Source organism: Argentina anserina, chromosome 1 (assembly GCF_933775445.1).
Source record: "Argentina anserina chromosome 1, drPotAnse1.1, whole genome shotgun sequence".
In the NCBI taxonomy this organism is placed as follows: domain Eukaryota; kingdom Viridiplantae; phylum Streptophyta; class Magnoliopsida; order Rosales; family Rosaceae; genus Argentina; species Argentina anserina.
Window position 1 is genome coordinate 4488769 of NC_065872.1, and position 25016 is coordinate 4513784.

Genomic DNA, 25016 nt, shown 5'->3' on the forward strand with positions numbered 1-25016 from the left:
AAAGGTTGCACAGCGAAAGTCCATCCAAATATAATTTGGGTCTTCTGCTGTTCCATGTTAGAAATTATGATAATTCTTTAGATAGTTTGTCAAACATAATCGAGGGCAATCAAATAGCTCTCATAACTACAGATCTATTTCTGGGTTTTCAGTCAAGATACTTACATTGGATGACAACAACAAAAAGATGATTATAAACCCGACTCAAATCTATGTTCCCCCTTTTCGTTTACCTCCTTTTCTACATTAACATCATTACAACAAAATTTACTGGGGAAGGTGAAAATTGAAAAAAATAACCTATACATCTATCTGAAGGAAATGAAATTTATAGGCACAGGAGAAAGAATATTTAACCGAACAAAATTAGACAATCGGTGTATAGAGCTTGAAGCAGTGATGCTGAAGTTGGGACACTTGTCAAAGTGGTGAGAAAAGGAAACAGCAGCTAGGGCAGAAGTGCTTTCAATTGTGCCCTAAATAGATCGCCTAGAGCTCCACGAACATCCATCTGAAGAAATAAAGGCATTTTTAAGTTTCCCAGTACATAAGTTTATCTCTAACTAATAAATGATTAACTGTTGAGGTGAAGCATCAAGGATGATCACGACAGTATTGAATTACGTAGGTAGCACCATGAGATATGAAACAGGGAGAGAAGATTACCTGGTCGCAGCATACAAGTTTTGTAAGCAAAGGATAGAAGTCTCTTAAATGTCTTCTGAAAATTTGTTGGTTCATAAAGCACATGCCTTTGAGCACCTGAAAGCCAGAAGAGTAAGAAATTAAACATCTGTAATGACTACAATACGCATAAACCAATGTGGGAGATCAATCACATATAATTTTATTCCATAAACAAGACGAATGCCTAACACACTCAGGTTTCATGATAACAACAAAATTGAAGACCCTGCATAATGAAGTTGTAAGAATAACAAACTACAAGGACTTTCATACGATTGGACTCTGGGAGTGGGAAGACTTCTGGAGTCTAGGAAAGCTATGTAATATGAAGTGACCTTGAGACATTTGGGTAAAAGGAAAAATTAAAAAAAGAAATTCATTTACATTCATACCTTAACAATTATTGGCGATCGTAACTCCAGAACACGATGAATATCCATATTAGTCACATCTCCAGAACTAGACTGCAGCTCAGATGCCTCCCTGAGTACCTGTTCACAGAATGACACAAGTTTGTCCTCTGCTAATCCTTCAACTTTCTCTTCAGCATTGGAATGCTCCATTGAGCTATCATTAGTTTCTGCAAGTCCCTCTTGAATGGGAAACCCGGAAGTTGCCTTCTGTAAGATGTCCAGATATATGCAAGTTCCTGTTAACTCCTGGCGAAGAAGATTCACAGGTGGCCTGGCCAATGATTGTGTAGTCAGATACTATGTTCTTCAAGGAGATGAATTTCACAGAAAAGTACTTGCATACAAACTCGCATCCTACCTCTCATCAGAAGTTTGGTGCATGCGTGTTCTGAGATTTGTATATGAGTTGTAGGAAGCTGCAAATTCTAACGCAGACAGCAAAGTGTCCATTATAGCTATCTTCTGAGGTGCATTCAACTTGCTCCAGTATCTCTTCTGCAAGTTGTGAAGTGGTTCTATTAGAAAGGAGTTCTAAAAAATTTAACAGTTTAAGATCTGACAGAGGGAGAGAGAGAAGGTAGGGTATAGAGAAAGATGGAGATAGTAAAAACAGAACCTGGATACTATCAATGGCCCCCAGAAGTAATAACTGAGTGATGCATTTGCCCCTACAAGTTCCCAATACAGAGCTTTCTTCATCATCTTTCATATCAGGTTCAATAACATCAGGAACCTATGCAGCATCCAAACAGACACATCATATAGCTATCAGAACATGTGGTGATACATGCATCACAAAACCAGAAAATCTGGCTCTAATCAGTGTAAGAAGAGTTTATAGAGTGAATATCCTGTCGCATCATACCTTGACTGGAGAAGATGGTACAGATGCATCAGAACTCTTAGGCTTGGATGAAAGATTTCTGAGAAAAAGGTTGTCCATAATTCTTTGACCTATTGTTTGACTACGTTGGAGGTTTCCATCATCAGCAGACTTTGACGCACTTCCTGACGGAGAGTTAAGGCCTACATGAAAGAAAAATCAAGATAAAATTCAATTTAATTGCTAGAAAAAGGTTCAAAATCTACAGTCTTGAAGCATGCCCCTTTGGAACAATAGACTCCTAATGTTCTATTTCTTATAAATGCGAACTACCATAAACTAAGTCTTGGAATTTGCATCTTAACAAAAGCCATTTTAATAAAGAAGAATTCATAAAATTTCAAAAACCTCACCTTCGGATCCATCCAAGTGAACACCTTTGACTGATGCATTTGGATTTCTATCATTGGAATCAAACTGACGGTTGTGTCCCCCATCATAGTCAAGAGACAATAAAGCCTCGCCGGAATTGTTTAATGTCCTTTCATTCTTCAGGTTCTCAAAACCCAAAGCATTTAGCAGTTCAAGTGGTTGTGTTGTGTATAATGCGTCTCTGATGACAATAACAAAAAGATTAGTAGAATAAATAATAAATCGACCATTTTATCAGATAATAAGAGATACACACCTTATGCTTTTCAATAATGTATCCCAATCACTCTCACTAAATTGATGTCCTCCAACTTCAATGAGATGCACCAGTGCACCCAGAGATAACGAAACCACAGCTTGATCAGTCTTTTTGGCACAATCTAACAGCAGACTGAGTAGTGGTGGCAACATAAAACATACCTCCTGCACATAGGAAAGACTGTCTCAGTCACTACTATCCAGAAATTAACTTAAATTTTACAAAACCATAGTTGTACCACAAAGCCAATAAATAACAATACCAATTTTTTTTTTTAAAAAAAAGCATTGTTATCCCCTAGCATGCATAATTCTTCGCAAAAAGCAAGTAACAATACGATTTCTCAAAGCCTGTTTAGATCAAAACTACCTTGTAGAAAGTATTGAAAAGGTTGCAGAGCAACTGAAGTGAGTGAATGCTTGTTTCACGGAACCATTCCTCATCAGAAGAGGCTGAGCTTTCCTTTCCAGCATGTCTTACATGATCAAATATGGGAAACAAGACTCGATGGAAGATGCTCTCCCAAAAGGATGACGAGAACTTGCTACCTCTCTCATTTAGTAGATCAAACAAAACTTCAAGCGCACAGCTTCTGACCTCTGGCCTTGTATCTGATGTCAGATCAGATAGGCCAGCCAGCATTGGGAACCAATAATGCTCAGTCACATCAAAAGTTGTAGTTTCATTTTCTTCTATAGGCTTCAAAGCACCACCAGGTATAAGACCCTACATTGGACAAACCAAACGTTAGATGGGAATATCTGGACAGCAAATAGACAGACCACCAATAAGCCAAAAGCAACCAAAGAACTATAGGCATCCATCCAACCAACAATAACCAAATCCACCAGCAGCCAACAAGCCCAATAGCAGATGAGTTTTAGTTTTTCAATAGCAAGAGGGTGACTACAATATCACAGCAAAGGCAAAGTTATTTCTTCCTAATAATTTGACCATGGGTTGTGTCAGGTCATACTGCCAATGCCACAAAATTCATGAAAGTCATTTTGTAACTAACTTTATTAGCCTTGGCAGAAGGGTTAAGGATTCAGTGTTACCATTAATCTGTTATTTTTATATGTGATACTTGCAATACAAAGAAAGACTAACACACCTCAGCCAAACGATCCTCACATATGCGCAGGAGTGCAATAGCCTTCAAACTTATACGGTGCGAAGTTCTATTATTTGCAAATCTGATAAGACAGTTGACACAGTCCATAAAACAATCGCCAACAACTTGATCGAAGTGTTCCAAGATCACTGCAAGTTTCCAGATATTAGATATCTCGATATTGTAAAAGAGGAGATACCACAATGCCATGAAGATCACAGAAATGAAAAAGAAATTGATACCTTGTTCGACATTTTCAAATGCACTCTCAACAATTGATTCCAATTCATCATCTGCAGAAGCTGTGAAAATCATGAAAACACTACGCCAACCAGACTTGATGCTCCCTACTTTAGATTTTATCATCTGCAAAGGACAGTAGAATAATTTTGTTTAAAAAAGATCAGTTGTAGATAGAGAAGGGATAATCAGTAATAAACAGAATGTACAATCAGGAAAGCAAAATATGTAGACATACTTGAACAATGCAGTCAACAATGAGGCCCCTTATGGTTTCACTTCGACTATTGCGCATAAGAACAACGAAAGGCTTAAGAATGTCATTTTGGAATGTGAAATTGGCAAGTTCAGCTCGTTCCAGATACTTCATACCAAGCTGCCTTAGCGAATCAATGGCATACATGGCAATTTTCTCATCATGATGACTCCCAGCTGAAATGAAGTGATTTGCCAAAACAGACCATATTCTAGCCCAGACCTGTAAGAAATTTGCAGAAACATTCAGATGATGAAGACATAAAAAATCCTAACTTATTGAGTTATAGTTAGGGATGGCTATCTTCAAGTAAACATACAACTTTTTATGAGCAAAACAAGAGGTTGCAATAACAATATATACCATGCGAATACGAGCCATGTTGTAGTAGCTGATCTCAACAAGTTTCTGCAAGCTAAAAACCCGAGCTGGACTTTGTTTTAGTTCTTCAGCTGAAACACCACAAAGTGCAGTGAAGAACTCCACTATCGAATCACTGGGAAGCTGAACACTATTCACAAATACTTGCTCAGAAGGTTTTCCTGCCAATTCTCTTAGAGATTGAAGAACAGCATCTTTAGAGATCTGGTTTGACCCCTGCATGACTGTTGCAGCAATAGCAGGGGTTGAGGTAATAAATTCAAGCCGCGACACACATTCCAAAACTGCATTCCACGTGTCTTGAAGGGAACCAGTCTCTGAGTCACAAAGAGCTAGTAGCGTTCGCAACGCTTCCACATTTTTACCACGCATTTCCTTTGGAGCATGCAAGAATGTAAATCTGAGATGCAAACCCAAAGCTCCAATGAGCATTACTATGAACATTACTACAATTTTAAAACAGTGAATACAGAATCTTCCATACAAGTGAATACAAGATAAGGGCAATTAGTTTCTATACAATGACAAAACAATTTTACCTGACAAGAGATGTTAAGAATGCATAGCGCATGGTATCCATTCCCAGAACATGTGTAATGTGTATTCCTGCTTTAAATCCTTCCATGCAGAGAACAATCCTCGACTTATTCTCACCCTCTTCCATTGTAACAGAAAAGGTAGCAAGCAAAGGCCAGCCAACAGCTTCTACCATAGGCCTTACAAGTTCTATTTGCTGTGTAGTATGGAAGACCCCTCTTTTTGCTCCTTGATTCCTAAATATATCTTGTGCTCTCTTTATAATAGCTTCACTTTCAGACTTGGTATCAGAAGAAACTGTCCTTCTGGGTAGAGCCAGATTAAGAATACTGACGAGGCGCCCTCTCTCTTCACCTTCTGGCTTATATTTGCCACCTTTATCTAGATTCGTACTCTCATCTTTCATCTTTATCTCTTCTTTAACAATCGAATCATAGATTTCTTCCAGAAGTTCTGTTGGGGCACATTCTTCTGGATCTTCAGTAGCATTCATGCGCACGAAATCTGACTTGGACATCTTAGGCCATACCATTGGATTATGTGCATCAGTATTCAACATAATAACTGCATATGCAAGAACATATGCAGTATCTGCATTTTTGAAGAGGCCTGGATTATCTGCACAGTATCTGTGCATATGCAACACAATAAAACTCACTGTTAATAGTAAATACATCTCAGTACAAAGTATAAAAGGGATAGTGCATTATGTAAGCATGATTTAAATGTCGCAACTATGCATGGAAGATTAGTGCACACAAATATAGATAACAGACAACAACAATACAAAATTTATTAAAAATATATATATAAAAAGCTCAGTACCTTTCTGCAAACTTTTCCATGATGCGATCTATCTTTTGAGCTTCCCCTGGAAGTCGGAATCCTTTAAGAAGTTCACGAATTGCAGTATCAAACTTCATTCCCAAAAATTTCATGGAATCGACATAAGCATGCATCACAGAAAGCGGAAATTCTTCATGATGGCCCAAATATTCACCAATCATAGCCTGCAAAAATAATAAGCATTAAGAAATCTATAGCACTGTAGAACATAAGTATGAGATGAACGGAGAAACAACCTTGTCTAAGCTGGGAGTACTTCTCAAAAATTGGGCAACTGAACTTGGTGTGTTTTCCACTAATTTATTCGATCTCAGATACTCTACACCCTTAACTGGCTGTCTGTTGAACTGCAGCATATTAAATCAATAAATCAGTTGTAGGCTAAAATAGAACAAGCAAAGCAGTTGTATCGAGTTAAGCAAAAGGCACAATCAGGATATCGAGTTAAGCTGATCAATTACCTCAGAGATGGCCGCTTCCAGTGTAGACTTATGAGCTTTTGCCTTCTCAAAGTTGGTGGTTGTATCTTGCCTGCTTTTCACATCAACTGACTCTTTGGCTGAAGCATCTCCATCTGGAGACTGGGAATTTTTAGTTTGGTTATCTGATTCTCCACGTGAAGTTTCCCAATCTACGAGTGATTTAAGCACATTGACAAGACACTGGCAAGGTCAAGAAAAAAAGGGTCATTCAGCAACTCGTGCTAGCTATAACTAATATGTAGGGCAACAAAGCACATAATGAACTAGCCAAATCTGAAGAAAGGAGAAAATCGTGAAACATACCTGAAGAGATGAACCCTTTATTGAAGTAGTCGGGGATGCAGTAGCCATATTTGGATCTGCATTTTGTGTCCCTTGGGATATTCTTGATAGAGTAGTAACCTAATTAAGAGCCAGCATGCATTGCGGTATTAGATGTACAGGATAACCATATTTGGATAGCATGTAGAACATTATTAAGAAACGGTAGGTAAAATTATACCATCCGCTCAAACAAGTTTGGTGCCTCAAGATCACAGTCATAGTTCACGAATATGTCAACAAGCATCTGAGGATCCTTGCAAACTTTTTCGACCATCCTGCAAACCCACAGGCCACAGCTCGTTAGATGACCAGGAAAAGAAATTTGAAATGTAGTGATCATAGGAACCATGCAGGAATTGAGAGTAACATTGCACGATCCTAGCAATGTGACTATTAGAAAGGGAAAAGAAATTTGAAATGTAGTGATCATAGGAACCATGCAGGAATTGAGAGTAACATTGCACGATCCTAGCAATGTGACTATTAGAAAGGGCAATACCTCAGAACACTCATTTTCTGGTTCATGGGAAAATCCGAGCTATCCAGAGACCGGAGAACTATCAAGGGAAAGAAGATGCCAATTTCACCCTGAACAAAAATTGTTGGTGTGAAGCAGAGTATGAAAAGGTAATTTTTCTACTACTTGGGAAGATCAAAGATGCACCTTGAGACTTTCTCTAAACCGCAACAAAAGCACTAAAAAAATTCCAGTTGCGTACTGCAGTAAGGAAAGTAATGATCAGAAACAAAATCCTCATAGATTTTTCAATCTAAATTGGATGATGACTATATGTAAACCTGAAATATGATAGGGGAGGGCGAAACTGAAGCCCGCAACAAAGCATATGATAGGTATGCTTTCACAGAATCAATGAAATGGAAGTTTCTAGTAAATGGATGACCAACTCCTTCCAACAAACCCTGAAATACCAAGTAATAAATCATATTACTTAGAAACACTGACAAGAAGTAAAAGGAAAGCACAAATATTAAGTTGATGCAACGGAAGTCATCTTTATATAGATCATGTGTATATTCCTTTCTCCATCCATGGTCTTTGAAGGAGGAAGGCCATGCTTAATAAGTTCGAGAAATCACATTTCAATTAAAAGTTTCAAGTTATTTAAAGTATCAGCTGCATTTGTAAGCAAACATCTATCCAGAAAAGCATGCACAAGAAATCACAGCTGATTTTAATTATAACCTGCAACAGCTCCAGAGATAAAATCCTCGTCTTCAACGTGACTTCATTGTTATCTTCCTTCATGCCCATCTGCAGATCAAGTTTCAATATTCATATAGAGGCTTCAAGTTGCTTGAACAACCCAACAATTAAAACATATTGTGCAAAAATACAAACCTTGCAGAGGGTTCGGAAAACCAGTAAAGCATCACGCTGAACTATGCTCATACTCTCCAGGTCAATCCCTCTTTTAAAATAATGCATCAGTTAGATGCATTAGAAAAAAATGTGAAACACTGGGTGTTGGGAATAGAAGAAAAGAAAATCTTTAAATATCATATCCAAACCTGATTATCTTTTTGCCATCTTCATGATGAACAGCTTTGTCCAGGACGGCCTCTAAACCCTAAACATTGAAAAAAGACGTACAATATCAGTACAAAATAAACCTCATAGGTTAAACTATCCATGAATTTAGACACATAGTAACCTGGGGAAAAGTACAGCCCCTGAGAGTGGATGAGGTAGTTAGAGCATGAATCACTGAAGAAAAATATGTACCTTAATGTCAGCACCACCTGCAAGATTATGAAGTTCCTCAACAGATGCAATGGGTGTCTCTTTGACCTGGTTTAGTTGATCACCCAAAGTCATTTCTTTCTCATTTTGGTCTGCCACAGAAGTTTCTTCAGCTTCTGTATTTGAATGTTTTTCTGTAGTGGCTTCTGTATGTCCAACAGAACCAGATGATGAAACCTGAAGTTCCTGCCAGGACTTACAAAAGACAAGTTAAAATAACTAAAGTGAAACAAAATTATGAGAAGGAGCATCCAGAATAGAGGATTTAAATCCACACCGGGTCAGTTTCCATTCTCCTGAATATGATGCTGATCATTTGCGTAAGCATTGCCTTTGATGTAGCTTGGTTGACAGGACTCTTGCTACAAATTTAAACTATGGTTCATTAGCGCAGTTTGATATTAATATTGATAGTGATATAGATATTGATATTGGGATCCTATTAAAAAATTAATGAGTACCTGTGCAGAGCAATATTATAGCAGACTCTGATAACTCCCAGCAACGGTTCCCCATGTACTGCATTTGAATCAATTCTTAATAATTGTAAGAACAATTTCTTGCAAAAGCAATGAGAGAAAGAATATGCTTATATAAGAGAAAGGACATGTGCAGATAACATATGTATGCACAAAACAATGAGAGACACTGAGTGCTAATGTACATGAGCAAATCACATTGATAGGCAGATATCACGAACTAGAAAAAAAATACCTAATACTAGTAACTCTCTGATAACATACCTCTAAACTTTGTGGATGCCACTGCAGTCAGAAGGACCTTCAACACTTGCAGAACAGTACTGCACATCGATTCTTATAATCACTAAGAATAGTAACCCATAAATTTTGGAGGAAAACATTAAGTTGTGCGACACTCACCTATCAGATGAATTATTGTCAACACAACTGCAAACCCTGTTCAAAATATCAGTAAACACTGGAACACTTTTGTTGTCTAAACCAGGATCTCCCTCTAAATGATCGTACGCAATCAGTTTCTGCACTTTGCGATATGAAAGACTAGTTAGCTAGTGAGGTAAGTTTGCATGTTATAGATCTCAACAGGAAACAATTCTTTTAGCCAATGACGCTATGGAAAATCATTTGTGGAACAAAGCAAAGATTGTCTCATGCATGTACGGCTCCAACAGAATATTACTACTTCGAAAGCACAGAATATTCAACAAAACATAAGAAAAAAAATTGAAAAAAAAAACATCAAAACTGGTAGTGCATACATGAAGACAATCTAGAGCAGGTTCAAGAACTTTTAGGTTCTTTGTATCGAATGCAAGTCGCAGGGGATTCAAAATAAGCTCAGCCTGGGTGCCTTCTAAGGTGTTCCCAGCAGTTGCTAGGACAGTTGATACAGTTCCACTTATGTTCACTGGCCTGGCAACAGAATCTGCCTCCTCGGCAGTGTTTGAGGATGTTTGAGACTGACCTGGTTCTGCACCAGTTTTTGCATCTTCACCTTCTGCGTCAACAGAACTGCAAAATGGAAGTGATTTCAAAAGTCAAAACTAGTCATCATGATTGTAATGCAAGCTGCAAATAATCAATCTACCTTCCATCACCATCTGGAGAAGTAGCTTGAGGCTTCCCACTTGGAGCAGTCTGCGGAATGGTTTGTTGAGCCTGATTGACTTCTTTTGCATTGTCTAAAGACACAAAATAACAAAGGTACATGAGGAACAGACAGATCGCCGGTGCTTCTTTTTTAACATACACAAGCTTAACTTATAGCACACTATCAAGAACGACTGACATCAAGTTGTTCCCTGAGAAGAATAACCTCTCCTCTAGACTAACACTTCTATAAAAACATTTATAAACAGTGACCAAAGCACAAGCAAAACAAAAGACACAATAACAACACATACAGCCTAGTCTTCATTCACCGGAATCGAGCAAGCACTACATTGAACTTATACAGACAGCTAGAAACACTAAACAGTCATCTGTTCGTTTCACCTTCCCCGGTAACACTAGAGTTTCTTAAATTCTCAAAATCCCGAGTACTATAAGAGCACCATGAACTCATTATTAACCTCACAACTTCTCTAATTACACTACACGAGCAGTAATCACCAAAATTTGATCACACATCAAAATTCAAACATGAAATCAAAGCTAACGATCTCCTATCCAGCTCCGAATCTCGAATCGTATAGACTTAAATACATGCAAATGAAAATGTAGATGGAGAAGGATGAGAAAACGAGACCTAAGTAAGCCTGAATTGCCTTTTGAAGATCGGGATACTTTTTCGGCGAGCACTCTTTGAGCATGGACTCATAGGCTCGCGTGACGAAGCCGCCGGCTGCTCCTCCGGCCATGACTCCGAATCCGACTCCGGCTCAAGCTCGCCTGCAAATTCGGATCAAATCACGATCCGGCGGCACAAATTCAGATCATTCTATCAGATTTCGCGTTCGGTAAATACAGAGAGAGAGAGAGGAATGCGTTACCTGGAGGAGGTTGATTGTACAAGAGTGATGACGATGAGAATGTGAATGAGGTGGGAGTGAAGCGGAGAGCTGAGAGGAGGTGAGATCTGGAGAAGGAGAGGTGGAGGATGAAGATGAAGATGAAGTGGATGGATCTAAGGTGAGGTGGAGGAGAGAGAGTGTAGAGTGGTGGTGGAGTAGAGAATAGAAAGAGAAGAAGGGGGAGTTGCAGAGCCCGGAACTTTGTCTCCTCAGACTCCGGGGTTTGGGGTCTAATGAGACTCCGCGCAACAAGAAAAGTAGAAATGAAGCTGATTCTGGATTTCCTGAAAGATATTGATGCCTTAATAATATATATTTGACTCAATATGATAGCAAGTTGCTGGAATAGCTCAGTTGGTTAGAGCGTGTGGCTGTTAACCACAAGGTCGGAGGTTCGAACCCTCCTTCTAGCGGCTATTTTTTAATAATACTTAGGTGTTGACCAATTAAATTCACCTGTTATTCAGACCATAGTGGACCAGTGGTGATGGCATTTCAATTTTTCTTATATCCTCTTAGAAAGAGTGATGATCAGTTTTGATACTTAATGCTTTAAGTGTTTGTGAAGGTTATGGTCAAGTGTTAATCAAAGAGTACCAATTAAATTCAAGTCAACTGTTTTGGGGTTGATAAAGCGATAAACTATTGGGTAAACGTCGAGCATTGATTTTAGTACTTCAGTGAAGCAAGATTTCTAATTGCAAGCATTATGGAAAAATGTCCTTGCTTTATATCAATTATATGTCAGTTTTGGTTAAACTGGGGCTAAATGGTGTTGCATGTTATAGGAGTTTCAAGTAGTGCTGCTTTTCCCTTTGTTGTAATCACAATTTCACAAGAACAGAGAAGAACAAAGCCCCAAAGGGGCCAAGTAATTCACAAAATTCTACAGTATTTATTCATTTCTCTAACTAATTAAGAATCACAATTTACACATCCAGACTCCAAAAATCAGAAACACTATAACACCAGATCCTCCCCAAAAAGATAGAGCAGTCTCTCCACCGCCCAGCTCGGCTGAGCCCTCTGCTCCCAGCTCAGGCTCTCGATCTGCGACGACGTCAGCAGCGGCATCCTGCACAGCGGACACGTCTTGTGATTATCCTCACTCCCGGCGCCGGCGCCGTGATCGTGGCCATCACGTCCGTTGTAGTCCAGCCACCTGTCAATACACTCCGTATGGAACACGTGGCAGCAGTTCCTCAGCTCCCGGACCTCGTCCCCCATCTCAAGCTGGCTCAGACACACCGCGCAGGTGTCGACACGACAGCTGTTTTTCCCCTGTCGTCTCGTCACTTCTTCAAACGTCGTCCTTATCAAACTGTCTCTGATCAGCTGGGACGACGATGAAGAAGGAGACGTCGTACATGCGTCGAGCTCGGCGTGGAAGAGACCGGAGTCTTCGTCTTCGTCGGAGAGGAGTCTGCGGCGGAGCCTGAGGGCCCAGTAGAAGGCCCATCTGAGGACGGCGATGACGAAGGCGGCCTTGTAGAGGACGTCGCCGACGAAGAGGTCGGACGACGAGATTGAATCGACGACTATTAAACCCATGAAAATAAATCAGCAGAAGAAGAAGAAGCTAGAAATGAAGGAAGGAAGAAGGGGAAGGGGAAGTTGGGAATGAGATTCAGCTGGTTTATATAGAGGTTGGGAAAGGAAAGAGTGTGGGGCCCGGGGGGCACTGGTGTGACGAATAAGATCCCCGAGTCAGTGAGGTCCGTCCGTAAGCGGTGTCAGACACGGTGAGAGGTGCGCATCCGAGTCAAGTTCACTCTGGACGGTGGTTCTGTGATTTTTTTAATTTTTCTTTATCAAATATAATTGTATTTATTTATTATTCATGATGAGGAGGAGGAACCGAGGAAGGAAGATTAGGTTGATGAAATTATAATATATAGTTTTTATATACATCATCATTAAAGTTAAAAGCAGGTGGGATATGATCATAACAGCTTGATCAAACTTTTTTTTTGTTCTCTTCTCTTCTCTTCTTTTCTTTTCTGTTTGTTATTTGGAGTTAATGAGCAATTTGCTGATGTTTTGTGGCGGGAACTTGTGAGAACAGCTACATGTAGCAGGGACAATCAGTTCAGGTTGTTCGGATGAGGTAATCTTAGTGATGCTCAAGCAAATGGGAGTATACGCACTATGGAACTTGGTCATCAATTTAGGATGCAAGATATTTATGTTAAGTATGACCATTTTTTGCACAATTTTATCATTATTATTCTTTTTTTATACATTAATAATTATGTTAAAGTAATGAAATTATAAGGGTTGCAATATAAAATCAGTATGTTCTACATTGATGTGATAACTAACTATTTGATGCTTACATAATTCAAATGGGCATCAAAACAAGGGAATATGGTTGTGATTCATTACTTATGAACAAAGGGCAAGAATTAGAAACTGGGGAAGTATAATAGGCGGTTTCCTATTGTTTTCGGGAATCAACTTACAACATAAAAGATAGGTAATGTCATCATTCATCAATAGATGAGTAATCTGTTCCATGCTTTTAGAAACTTGGTCTCGCTCAATCCATTATCCATTTGAATTTTCCTTAACACACGTGTTGGATTTGATTTTTTTTCTCTTAATTCATATGCGTTGGATTCAGAGTCTATTTGAATGGATATGTTAATCTAAAATTGTTGCCTTTTTTGTTTCCTTCTGCAAACAGGTTTGGCAAAATGTCACTCCCGCACTCCAACACTACCACCTATAACTTAAAAATCCATAGCTAAGCCAAAGTTGGCAAAGATACATACTTGACCATGACTCCTCCCCAAAAATAAGTAGTAGCATGACTCCTCCCCAAAAATAAGTAGTAGCATGACTCATAAACCATGTTTTTATAACCAGCATGAGGCCAATCCAAGTCATATCCCACCAAATTTGGTACTACAAGCCTTCCAAATTTTCCCACAGTTTCACTGCAAGTTATGATAAGAATGCACCCCACTTCTGACCCTTGCTTTATTGCTGACAGCCACAAAAGTTAGACAACTAAAGGTGATGATGATCATATAGTCTTTCATCTTTAACCAAACATCAATACAAAAATCTATTCAAGATTCGAATAAAGGTACAGGATAGGGTGATGCTGATCCCCTTTTCCCACTTTTACATCTTATATTCAACTTGCCCATTACAATCAGATTTAAGATGAAGTTTTAACAAGAGGTTTCTTTCACAATCGGATCATTCGGATGGAGTAAAGTTTCGTTTTCTGTTGCTTTGTAATGTAAGAAACTCCAGCCTGCTTCCTTTGTCAATGCTTATCATACAACAGACAGTGTCAAAAACACTCTCCAGTTGAAACAAATGATCGACATGCACACGTAGCTTAAATGTTTGTAATCACTCTCTTGGATGACACAGGGCAAGCCGCAATTCTCACACTCTATCTTCTTCGATCTTCTGTCGCATCTTGTATTGCAATGTCACAGGAGCACAATCCAGTGGCGTTTCTCCTGTATGCAAAAATTAGTCAGACTAATGTGTCAAGAGGTGAGCTATTGATATATGCAGCTGCCCACTAGCGAGTAGCTACCAATTAGTTTCTTGGCTGATCCAAATGTGAGCAAATGGTTCGACTACGAGTAAATTCAACGAAAGGAACAGTTTATCAACTGAGTTCAAACATGAACAGAGTTAGTCTGAAAACAAAGGTGTTTTTATCATCACCAGCTCTCCCTTCAACTCTTTGGCATATGATTGGAGAGGTTCACAAAAAGAACAACCATGTGGACTTAGAATTAGTCAGCATCAAATCTGAAATTTCATCTTTAGTACTGTGGCCGTTTATAATTTCCCTCCACTGAATGTTTATGTATGCCTAGTAAAGCCTTTTTTATTTTGGTGAATAAAATAACTCGTTATCTTTAATGATTACTTCTCCATAATGAAAAATTCAACTAAAAGGTACATATTAAGAGGGTCAAGAAAATTACCCTGTGCATTCTTGTAGTCCAGGCTTGCTCCAGAGTCCATGAGGGCAAAAGCTATTTCAGTTTGGTTAAAGACTGCTGCCTATAACAGTAGCAGAATAAAATTATTAGGCACGGAACCATATATGCACGCAGAGGATGCTTACTACAGAGAGAGAGAGAGAGAGAGAGAGAGAGATCACATACTAAATGTAGCAAAGAAAACCCTTGCCTGTCGTGGTAATTAGCATTAACACCCTGCCAAAATCATAGTACGTATTCTTAGATCTGCTTTCCAATAATGATTTTATTCAAGCGCATATACCTCTTTTAGAATGTTGATTCTATTCTACATCTTAATACCTCACTCAGAAGCTTCTTCACAGCATCAATATCACCATTCTTTATAGCTTCTCTCATACCCTAAAAGCACCAGGTTGTATAAAATCATTATCAAGGAGAACTAACACCATAATTCAGCATTTTGTGACAAATTTGAACTTCTAAAAGGTATACCTCCCCATTGACTTCGTAATCTATCTTCTTATCAGGAATTCCATTGTTCGCTTGACCAAGATTGAACACAGAACTGCAAAATATTCAAAAGAAATTAATACAAAAGAGTTCACAACAATAACTACATGATTTTTTTTCTTGTAGGAGAGTAGGAGAAAGCTAAACTGGGTAATAATTAAACACCACAGAATGATGATGCACCACAACGTAAATGGACTTTTGGCCTTTTCTACTTCACTTCAGCTTGTTCTATTTTGCTTGCTACAAAGTACAAACTAACTTTTGATTTAAACGACCGACCCACTCCAACTACTGAACCCAAGCTAAAGCAGACATTATATGCACATCAACATCGGGATAGATAGAAATATAAATGCTCCTCATAGCCAGATACACCATTGTTTTTCCATTCAAGAGAAGAATTGTCACTGTAGGAAACACCAATTTCCACTTAGTAAGGCAGCATGCTTCTCCAGTAACCACATGTCTAAACCTAGCAGCCAGAACCAAACATTGCAGCATTATACGTGACAACCAGCCAGACACTTCCTGAGGTTTATATTTCTTTCTCTGCTATAACAACTAACCTTCTAAACTAACACAGATTTTGACCAACTGAGGTTCCAAGTTTCAAAGTCCCCATTCTCAAGTAATACTGGATCAATACGTTAGAATCACATATATGTGATTAATTATGAAAGGTGAATAAATATTGAAGGTAAAGAAAACAAAGCAATTGAGTTAACCTACCCATGCTTGCTGTTTGAAGTAGAAGGTTTGGATTTTACAGCGGTTTCTGTTTTCTTTACTTTTGGAGACTGAGGGAGAGGAGTGGGTGTGGTTTTGATCTGCCACAAACAAAAATAGGGCATGAGAATATATAAGCCACCACAGACATCCAAAAGAAAAGAATTGGAGTATACATACCTGTATAGGGGCTGCATCCACAGATGGGGCTGGAGCTTCACAAATACACAAGGGCATTCCACACTTACACTCTAGTACTGCTGACACAGGCTGAGACTGTATAGTCGGTTTAGCCTTTGATTCTGCACCACCACCAATATCCAATGTAGAAACAGAAGCTGTTATAGATTCAGTTGCATCTGAAGAAGCTTGTACATCACCTTTGGCGGGTCTGCAAATTAAAATCCATAGTTACACATAAATACTACTTTACCATCATTTTTACTAATAAACTAAAAAAGTAGAACAGCTGAGAGACGAAGGAAAGCAAGGATTAAAGTCGCAAGTAAACAAGAATGAGGATCACATCTAAGTGGAGTAATTGATTAGGTAGTAAAGTAATAGCTCGCAAGGTCTTCAATTATCTTTACCAAGCAGTAAGCATAACCCTTTTCAGCCAGCGGATACTAGAAAAGTATGAAGCACAAGTGTACGTGAATAACTACAAATTGAGCAGCATGCACAAAATTCTCCAAATGATGCTAAATCTACATTATTTCTTAAATGATATAGTCATAATAGATGGCATGCCATAAGTATCCTGGCACTTGGCTAGGAATACTTTACGTGCTGCATCTGGCCAGCAGCTACGAATGAACCACCAAACACTGAAATGTGATTTTTCATTCCATGTTTCCTTCACATTTATCCATGAAGGCCTAGTAAAGACATCTGTGTCGCTACTTAACAACCAGTGACCTTAGTAAACCATTAGCTTCCGGGCCCAAGGAAATGAGATAACCTGACACTTGGGTTATATGAACCTTTTCTGTATCCAACTCCTGTAAAGCTTGCTTCTTTAGTTGTCTGATTTAATTAGTTGATAGATTTCTGCGGTCTCAGAGTTCACACAGTTTTCAAGAATAATAAGATGTCATAAGTCTCTGAGCAGCACGAGTAAGCTATTTCCATGCTTGATCAACTCTATTAGGTAGATTATATAGAATTGACATATCAATAATATCACAAAGTTTCCAAATCATCAAGCATCACTCAAATACCATCTTTTGAAACAAGGATTCGCTAACAAATTTAACATTAACAACCTGCGTTCTCCATCTAGTTTGAACTAACATTTCCCTACTCGATGAACAAAGGAGAACCACAACACAGCACAATGAAAATGTCTATATATGAATATCTGCAGAGTCCAAAAAGAGGAACAATCACTTTACCGGGAGGAGCCGTTAAAACAATCACTACAAACTCTAGCCGGTGAGTAAATGCCAAACTGCGGTAGAGCCTGCATTTCCAACAAACACACAATTGCTCAATAAAGGATGATCAAATCAGTAAAACTGATAATTGAAGCAAGCAATACAAGTAACACACACACCATTTGGCTTGCCGAATGCTCATGGCACAATGTCCGCCCACAGGATCGGCAATGATGCTGCATCAAATCAAAAGCTAAACCACATCAAATACTTCTTCTCCAAAAATAGTATCTTTTCACTACACAACCTATAAGCCCACTTGTTTTACATCAAAAACACCCCTTTACACACATCAAACGAATATTTACTAATCCAAAACACATCAAGATCATCATCACAGAAGTAAACAAAAAAGACCCTTTTGGGCATGAACATCAAGCTTCGAGCTTTGAATTTGGCCCAGTTGGAAACAGTGGATAAAGTACAAAACTTTGAGATCCAACAGAGCCATGCAAGTGAGAAATTGATCAGATTCGATGAAGAAATCGGAAAATTGAAGTGGGTACCCGTCGCCGGAAAGCGTTGAAGCTGCATTTGCAGACGTCGCAGCGCGGTGCTTCTTGGAATGATGGAGGCTCCATTTTTTTTTCTCCCTCAAATAAATATTGGGGATGATCGATTTCGATATATACAGATCAAATATTCATTTCATTCTGATCGATCGTTTAGTAGATAATGTCTCATTGTTTCGAATTTTCGATGGAAGTCTCGTCTCTCACCCGGTAGAGTTCGGGTCACCCACCCAGAATATTTGATATTTTATTGTTTTTTTTATGAAAATAAAATGCATTAAATAGTGGTGCCTCCAGACACCCTAAGTTAACAGCATCAAATAAAAGCCTCAAAGAACACCTTAAAGCCTCTTTCGGCACTTTATCAAGTCAAATCTTACTGTCTGAAACATCATGACCTAGGTGGTCAATAACATCGGTTACAAAGTTTGTCTCTCTAAATACATACGGAAAGAAACACACTCAAAGAAGGAAGCTAACAATCTAATTTGGTATTTTATCGTTAATGGGTCAAAAATTATATCAGATATTTGAAAGAGAAAACAACAGGCAAGTAAATTTTTTTTGTTTGTTTGAGAAAATACAGGTAAATATTATCATGTTAGAACTTTAGATCATCTCATGTATGAATATTCAATATGTAAAATGATCTTTATTGTTAGTGTAAGAGTGAGAGACGCCAGTCACGCCACCAATCTTCGTTTATTGTATTGTCTTATAACTATAAAGGCATCATAATAGTTTAAATTTCAAAATGTATACATGTCGCCTCATATCTTCAAATTTTGACACAAACAATAAAAAATGGACCATAAAAAATTATCTCTAGCTTTTTTGATAGTGAACTGAAAGGAGTGTCTTACCCGACATTAGTTTAGTTCACTCCAACATCTCATTCTATAACTTACCCTAAAAAAACAAATCACAAGCTACAGAGCATCTCGAAATCATACCACAGATCAATAATGTGGTTGCCACTCAAAATATCAAATTGTTTCTTCGAGAATTTACTTGGTCTTCGATTTCCATATAAAGAAGGAAGGGTTTAATTTCACATGATCTCATACTTTAATTATCGTGAGCCTTACATAATGTAAAATATCAATTGTGAAGAGTGAAAATATATTTCTTATGAACCAGTGCCGCCGGAAGAGCAAGTAAGCTCCAGCCTAGTGTCACATCCCCCAAAATTAGCCAAATTTTACCTTAGAGCATTCTAGACGAATCCGGAATATGGCGGAACTCTTTGGAAGGTCCTAGAAGGCGTTAGAAGTCTCAAGAAGCCTTGGGATATTTCCGGACATCTCTATAACCTTGGAGAGGCTAGAAGAACTAGACCACTCAAGAATTCTCTAGAACACTCAAGGTTCATCTTAGACTTGTGTAGAATTGTATAGAACTCTCTAGAGTCATCTACATTATACAGAGTCCTTGAAATCTCTAGAACTAGTCAAGTAGGATGAGGAGGCCTATAAATAGCAAGGCACCCCTCTCATTTGCTCCATCAAGCAAGAAGCAAGCTATCAAGCATACTTGTAAGTTCTTTCTTTGTTTAATATAAGTTCACTTTCGAGATATTCTTCTTTGCCTTTCAATTGTTCTAGCAGTGCGTTTGCGAGAGTAAGGCTGACTTAGTATAAGAGAGTTGCTAAGGCTGCACGAGTTGCATAGCAAAAGAGTAAACTTGTGACACTAGGGCCCTACATTTTAAGGGGCCTCAATTAAAAGAAAAAGAGTTGAATTTATTAATTATTATTTTTAGTAACGTAAAGTTAGCATTATCTACTAAACAAGCATGAGATTAAAATAAAAATAGTCTAACTTTTTATAAATTAGTGTGTTTCTATATTAAATCTAACAAATTATCATCATTCATTCACAATTTTGTTTATAGAGCATGTAAAACATCATAAAATAATCGTAATTTGATGAAATTTAAACTTGTGAGCTATTAATATGTAGTAGATGATTTTTTATTTGTGTTTAGAATTTTCTTAAGCATCTATTTAAGAGCCTCAAAATATTTTTCCGCCTTAAGCCTCCTTAGACACAAGGTCGGCCCTATGTGAACCTTACATAATGTAATTCATGTCATCACCTTACATCCTTTTCACCCAAATTTATATAGGATTCAATTTATTATGGGTGAAATAAATCATGGACATAAATCCATGAAGATGAAATATTAAAAGAAAGTACTATTTAGGAACCTTAATTTCAACTACATGATCAAGTGGTCCATAGAACATCGAATCGGTGACATGCGACATGTAGTAGGGAAGGTTCGAAGAAGGCAAATTTTTAAGAACAATACATGAAAAATGACCTACTCTTAATTTTGGTACATCAAGTTTTAAAGAATTCAGTTTGGTACATAACATTTTAGATTCTACCAAATTATAGTGTACGGCGTCAAGAACACCGTCAACTCATCATTTCTTAAAGGACAATTTTGGGTTTCCACCATTCTCTGATTTCTCTATATAGCTCCATCTCAAGTCTCAGAGTGTTTGCATTATTTCTTTCATCTTTGTCTCCCTCTTGCACCACTACAACTACAAATGCAAGATTGATTTGAATCCAATTATAGGATGCGAAACACAAACCAAGGAAAATTTCTTCAAACCACAATTAATGAAATATTTCAAATACCATATTGAAAGTTGAGGCATAGATATGGGTACCAGGGTCTCGATGATGAAGGTTTCTTTGCCATAAACATGAACACAAGCTTTAAATAAAACTCTAATATGCACCAGCAAGGCAACAATTCAATGTTTGGGTGATTTGGGTGTTGATTTTGAAAGTTGATTCACTAGTTAATTCTAAAATAGAATTCATATATTACAAAAGCTCATGTTAGTAGAGGGAAAAAAAACTCAATAAAGCAAGGCTTTGTGATTGATATCTTGTGGGAGGAGTGAGGATGAACCCTAGTATCACGAGCTTACTCCTTTGCTATGCACTCATGCGACCGTAGCACATCCTTTTATGCTAAGTTAGTCTTACCCTCGCAACACCTAGCTAGAAAAATTGAAAGGTAAAGAGAATATCTCTAAAAGAGAACTTCTATTAAGTAAAGAAAGCTTACAAGAGTGGTTACAAGTATGTTTGAAGGCAACTTACTTGATGTCTCCAATGTGAGAGGTGTCTTCATATTTATAGGCCTCCTCATCCTACCTCTATAGTTATAGAGAATTCTAGGATTATGTACAAGTGTAGTTGGTTCTAGAGAATTATACACAAGTCTATACAAGTCTAAGAGTTACCTTGAGTATTCTAGAGACTTTCGAAGTGATCTTGGTCTCTTAGCCTCACCATGGTCCTAAAGAAATCCAGAGATGTCCCAAGGCTTCCCCATTTTTCCGAAGACTTCTAACGCCTTCTAGAACCTTTTATGAACTTTCAAAGAATTCTCACGAGTTCTGCCACTTTCTAGATGCGCCTAAAATGCTCAAGTGTTCTCCGCAACCTTCCTTGAGCCATGCTTACTTCAAAAATACTCAAGGTAAAAATGGCTAAGTTTGGAGGGATGTGGCATCCTCCCCCACCTAAGCCCGTGATGCCCTCATCGCGCCTTGCACCTTGTATAGCTAGAGTTTGTCTTTGAACTGTCAAAGCGTATCCTCGGACTCCCAGCTTGCCTCCGTATCGGGCAAACCTCTCCATTTGATGAGGTACTCCTTATAGCTTGGCACGCCTCGACGTCGAATGACTCGATCTGTAAGTACTTCATTGACTTCTTTGTCAAAGTTCGTGACAATCGTTGTAGGTGCCCGATGTGATATTCCTCTTGATGGGTCCTCCTTGTCCTCATTGTAGGGCTTCAACATACTCACGTGGAAAACCAAATGTATCTGCAATTTGGGCAGGAGGTTGAGCTTGTATGAAACTTTGCCTATGCGCTTGATAACTTCAAACGACCTTTCATACCTACGGATCAAGCCCTTGTGCACCTTCTTCAATGTCTTGAACTGATGCGGCAAGAGTTTCACAAGTACATGGTCATCTTCCTTGAACTCAACATGTCTCCTCTTCTTGTATGCTCACTTCTTCATCCTCTTGGCAGCCTTGTGCAATGTCGCTTGAGCTAACTCAGTTTACTCATGCCATGACTTGGAGAACTTGAATGCGACTGGACTCTTTTCTTCATAGCGAGTGGCAAGGGATAGAGGGGTTGTAGGCTGCTGTCCCAACATGATCTCAAAAAGACTTTTGATGGTGGGCTCGCTTTGCTGCAGGTTGTAAGAAAACGACGCCACATCTAGAAGCTTGGCCCAATCCTTTTGGTTGGCACTCACGTAGTGCTGTAAGTATAGCTCCTAGAAAGCATTGACGTGTTCCATCTGATCGTCGCTTTGTGGATTGAAGCTTGTTGAAAAGTTCAAGTATGATCCCATCATCTTGAACAGCTCCGTTCAAAATCTCTATGTGAAACGTGGGTCTTTGTCGCTGACAATGTTCTTTGGAACTCCCCAAAACTTGACTACATTGCATAGGAATAGCCTTGTTGTCTCCTCGGCTGTGCAGTCAACTGATGCGGCCATAAAGATTGCATACTTGCTAAATTTGTCCACTATGACAATGATGCTCCCAAACTCCTCGGACTTCGGCAAGCAAGTGATGAGGTTCATAGAGACACTCTCCCATAGTGTCTCGGGAATGGGCAAGGGGTCAAGCAAGCCCCCATGTCTGATGTTGGACTACCTTGTCTTGTTGACAAACTAGACACGTCCGCACATATTTTTCGACCCTGTCCCGCTACCTAAGCCAATAATACATGGACTTTAACAAGGTAAGTGTACATTTCATACCTGGGTGGCCGGCCCACCTAGAATCATGACATTCCTTGATAAGCTCCTTATGTAAGCTTCCTCACTTCGGTACATAGATGCGGTAGCCTTTGGTATAGAGAAGTTCTCCCTCTAGCCAAAACCTCCGCGTTTTCCTTTCCTTGACTAAGGTAGTGAGGCTCTGTGCCTGAGGATTAGCCTTGAGTCCCTCCTTGATCTTGCTTATTAGCGGGCTAGTGACTTGAGAAATGCTTGCAAACTCCGCCTTGCGGAAGGCATCAGCTACTACGTTTGCCTTCTCAGGGTTGTACTCCATCGTGTAGTCAAACTCCGCCAAGAAGTCTTGCCACCTTGCTTACTTTGAACTTAGCTTCTTTTGTGTTTGGAAATAGCTTGTTGCTACATTGTCGATCACGATCACGAATTTGGTCAAAAGCAAGTAATGTCGCCACACTCGAAGGCAATGAATGATGGTACTCATCTCTTTCTCTTGCACGGTGTAGCGCCACTCCATGTCATTGAGCTTCCAACTCTCATAAGCAATTGGATGCCTCTCTTGCATGAGAACTCCGCCAATGGCAAAGTCAAAAGCATCAGTGTTCACCTCATATGGCCTGGCATGGTCGGGTAAGCTAAGCACGGGCTCCTCGCATATCGCCTTCTTCGAGTCTTCAAAGGTTTCTTGGCACTCTGATGTCCACTCCCATGCCTTGTTCTTCTTGAGAAGGTCAGTTAAAGGTGCGGCCCTCATCGAGTATCCCTTGATAAAGCGGCGGTGATAGTTAACTAGCTCAAGAAAAGATCTTAGTTCATATACCTTGGTGTGTGGCTCCCATTCTTAGATGGAATGCACCTTGCAATCTTCCATCATAAGCTTGTTGTCCTTGATCTTGTTCCCTAAGAACGACACCTCTGGCTTAGCAAATTAACATTTCTCCATCTTGATGTATAGCTGGTTTTCCCTCAATACCTTAAGCACTTCCCGCAAGTGCTCTACATGCTCCTGTAAAGTCTTGCCATTTACCACTATGTAGTCCAAGTAGACGACAACAAACCGATTAAGGTAGGGGTGGAATAATGTGTTCATCAAGGTGCAAAATGTCGCCGGTGCATTAGTTAGACTAAAATGCATAATCAGAAATTCATAAGAATTGTACCTTGTGATGCATGCGGTCTTCGACTCATCCCCCTCCGTGATGTGCACTTGGTAGTACCCCGAACGAAGGTCAGCTTTGAGAAGTAGCGTGCATGGCCCAATTGATCAAAGAGATCGGCAATAAGAGGAATATGGTACTTGTTCTTTACTGTGATTTTGTTGAACCCCGCGTCCAAAAGCTTCTTAAATGCCTCCTTAGCTCTGCTAATTCCGGAGCGCCATGCGGTAGGCACCTATGGCGGGTGGTTTAGTCTTGGGCTCCAACTCTATCTCATGGTCGATCTCTCTCCTTGGGGTTAGTCTCTTGGGAAGCTCTGCGGGTGATACATCCTTGAACTCCTCAAGAACTGCTGATACCTCCTTGGGCATGGCATCTTGTGGCATTGGCTCCTCATCATCAAACTCACTAAGGATGGCTAAGTAACTCTCATCTTCCCTCTTGATGTCTTTCTTGAATTTCAATGTTGACAACACCTTGATGTCTTGCTTTGCACCTCTTGTTGTCGGTACCACGCACTATCTTTCGCCATCCATGATGCACAAACTATTGGTGAATGGCACCGGGAACACCTTGACTTGGTCATGAAATTCCAACCCCAAGACTACCTTGTAGTCATCCATTGACACCATCAAGAAGTCTAGGTTCCCACACCTAGCTCTCATGCTTGTCTTGCTACTATTTGTATAGGGCGGGAAGGTCAGTTAACCGCCTTAATGAAGCCCATTCCATTGCTCGCCTTTAGTCCTAGCCAGCGTGCCTCCTCAATGGAAATGAAATTGTGGGTTGCCCCCGTGTCAAGCATTGTTATTGTTGGCTTCCCACCTATGCTGATATCGGTGAAGAGCAAAAATTTGGCTTATACCTTAGGTA

General features: G+C 39.3%; 3 protein-coding genes and 1 non-coding gene across 5 annotated transcripts; 1 reads left to right on the top strand and 3 right to left on the bottom strand.

Annotated features, from left to right (window-relative positions):
* Nucleotides 1-204: 204 nt before the first annotated feature.
* Nucleotides 205-11129, bottom strand: LOC126796560 (brefeldin A-inhibited guanine nucleotide-exchange protein 5). 2 transcript variants are annotated; one of them, XM_050523361.1, is made up of 34 exons: nucleotides 11030-11129; nucleotides 10786-10928; nucleotides 10126-10219; nucleotides 9797-10049; nucleotides 9438-9556; nucleotides 9300-9358; nucleotides 9018-9075; nucleotides 8834-8918; nucleotides 8539-8733; nucleotides 8325-8383; nucleotides 8155-8224; nucleotides 7999-8067; nucleotides 7593-7715; nucleotides 7459-7512; nucleotides 7294-7382; nucleotides 6973-7069; nucleotides 6774-6872; nucleotides 6450-6650; nucleotides 6225-6335; nucleotides 5968-6152; nucleotides 5145-5771; nucleotides 4588-5005; nucleotides 4207-4446; nucleotides 3971-4094; nucleotides 3729-3877; nucleotides 2984-3340; nucleotides 2612-2778; nucleotides 2337-2536; nucleotides 1966-2126; nucleotides 1717-1833; nucleotides 1459-1595; nucleotides 1080-1371; nucleotides 667-762; nucleotides 205-511 (listed from the first exon to the last, which is right to left on the bottom strand). In XM_050523361.1, exons 2-34 carry the CDS (start codon nucleotides 10895-10897, stop codon nucleotides 449-451), a joined length of 5280 nt encoding a protein of 1759 aa, XP_050379318.1. In that variant the 5' UTR covers nucleotides 10898-10928; nucleotides 11030-11129; the 3' UTR covers nucleotides 205-448. The 2 variants fall into 2 exon arrangements, with proteins under 2 accessions (XP_050379318.1, XP_050379317.1); XM_050523360.1 differs by having other exon boundaries at nucleotides 8539-8742; nucleotides 11030-11128.
* A 260-nt stretch (nucleotides 11130-11389) lies between these two features.
* Nucleotides 11390-11463, top strand: TRNAN-GUU (transfer RNA asparagine (anticodon GUU)). The gene has a single exon. It is a non-coding gene; the product is annotated as a tRNA-Asn (tRNA).
* A 434-nt stretch (nucleotides 11464-11897) lies between these two features.
* LOC126792359 (RING-H2 finger protein ATL65) lies at nucleotides 11898-12668 on the bottom strand. Its single transcript, XM_050518804.1, has one exon. The coding sequence runs from the start codon at nucleotides 12599-12601 to the stop codon at nucleotides 12011-12013; it is 591 nt and encodes a 196-aa protein (XP_050374761.1). The 5' UTR covers nucleotides 12602-12668; the 3' UTR covers nucleotides 11898-12010.
* A 1348-nt stretch (nucleotides 12669-14016) lies between these two features.
* LOC126786915 (uncharacterized) lies at nucleotides 14017-18438 on the bottom strand. Its single transcript, XM_050512877.1, has 10 exons — nucleotides 18191-18438; nucleotides 17804-17860; nucleotides 17643-17710; nucleotides 16429-16639; nucleotides 16252-16349; nucleotides 15502-15574; nucleotides 15349-15408; nucleotides 15193-15243; nucleotides 15010-15088; nucleotides 14017-14529 (listed from the first exon to the last, which is right to left on the bottom strand). The coding sequence occupies exons 1-10, from the start codon at nucleotides 18263-18265 to the stop codon at nucleotides 14453-14455; spliced, it is 849 nt and encodes a 282-aa protein (XP_050368834.1). The 5' UTR covers nucleotides 18266-18438; the 3' UTR covers nucleotides 14017-14452.
* Nucleotides 18439-25016: the final 6578 nt, after the last annotated feature.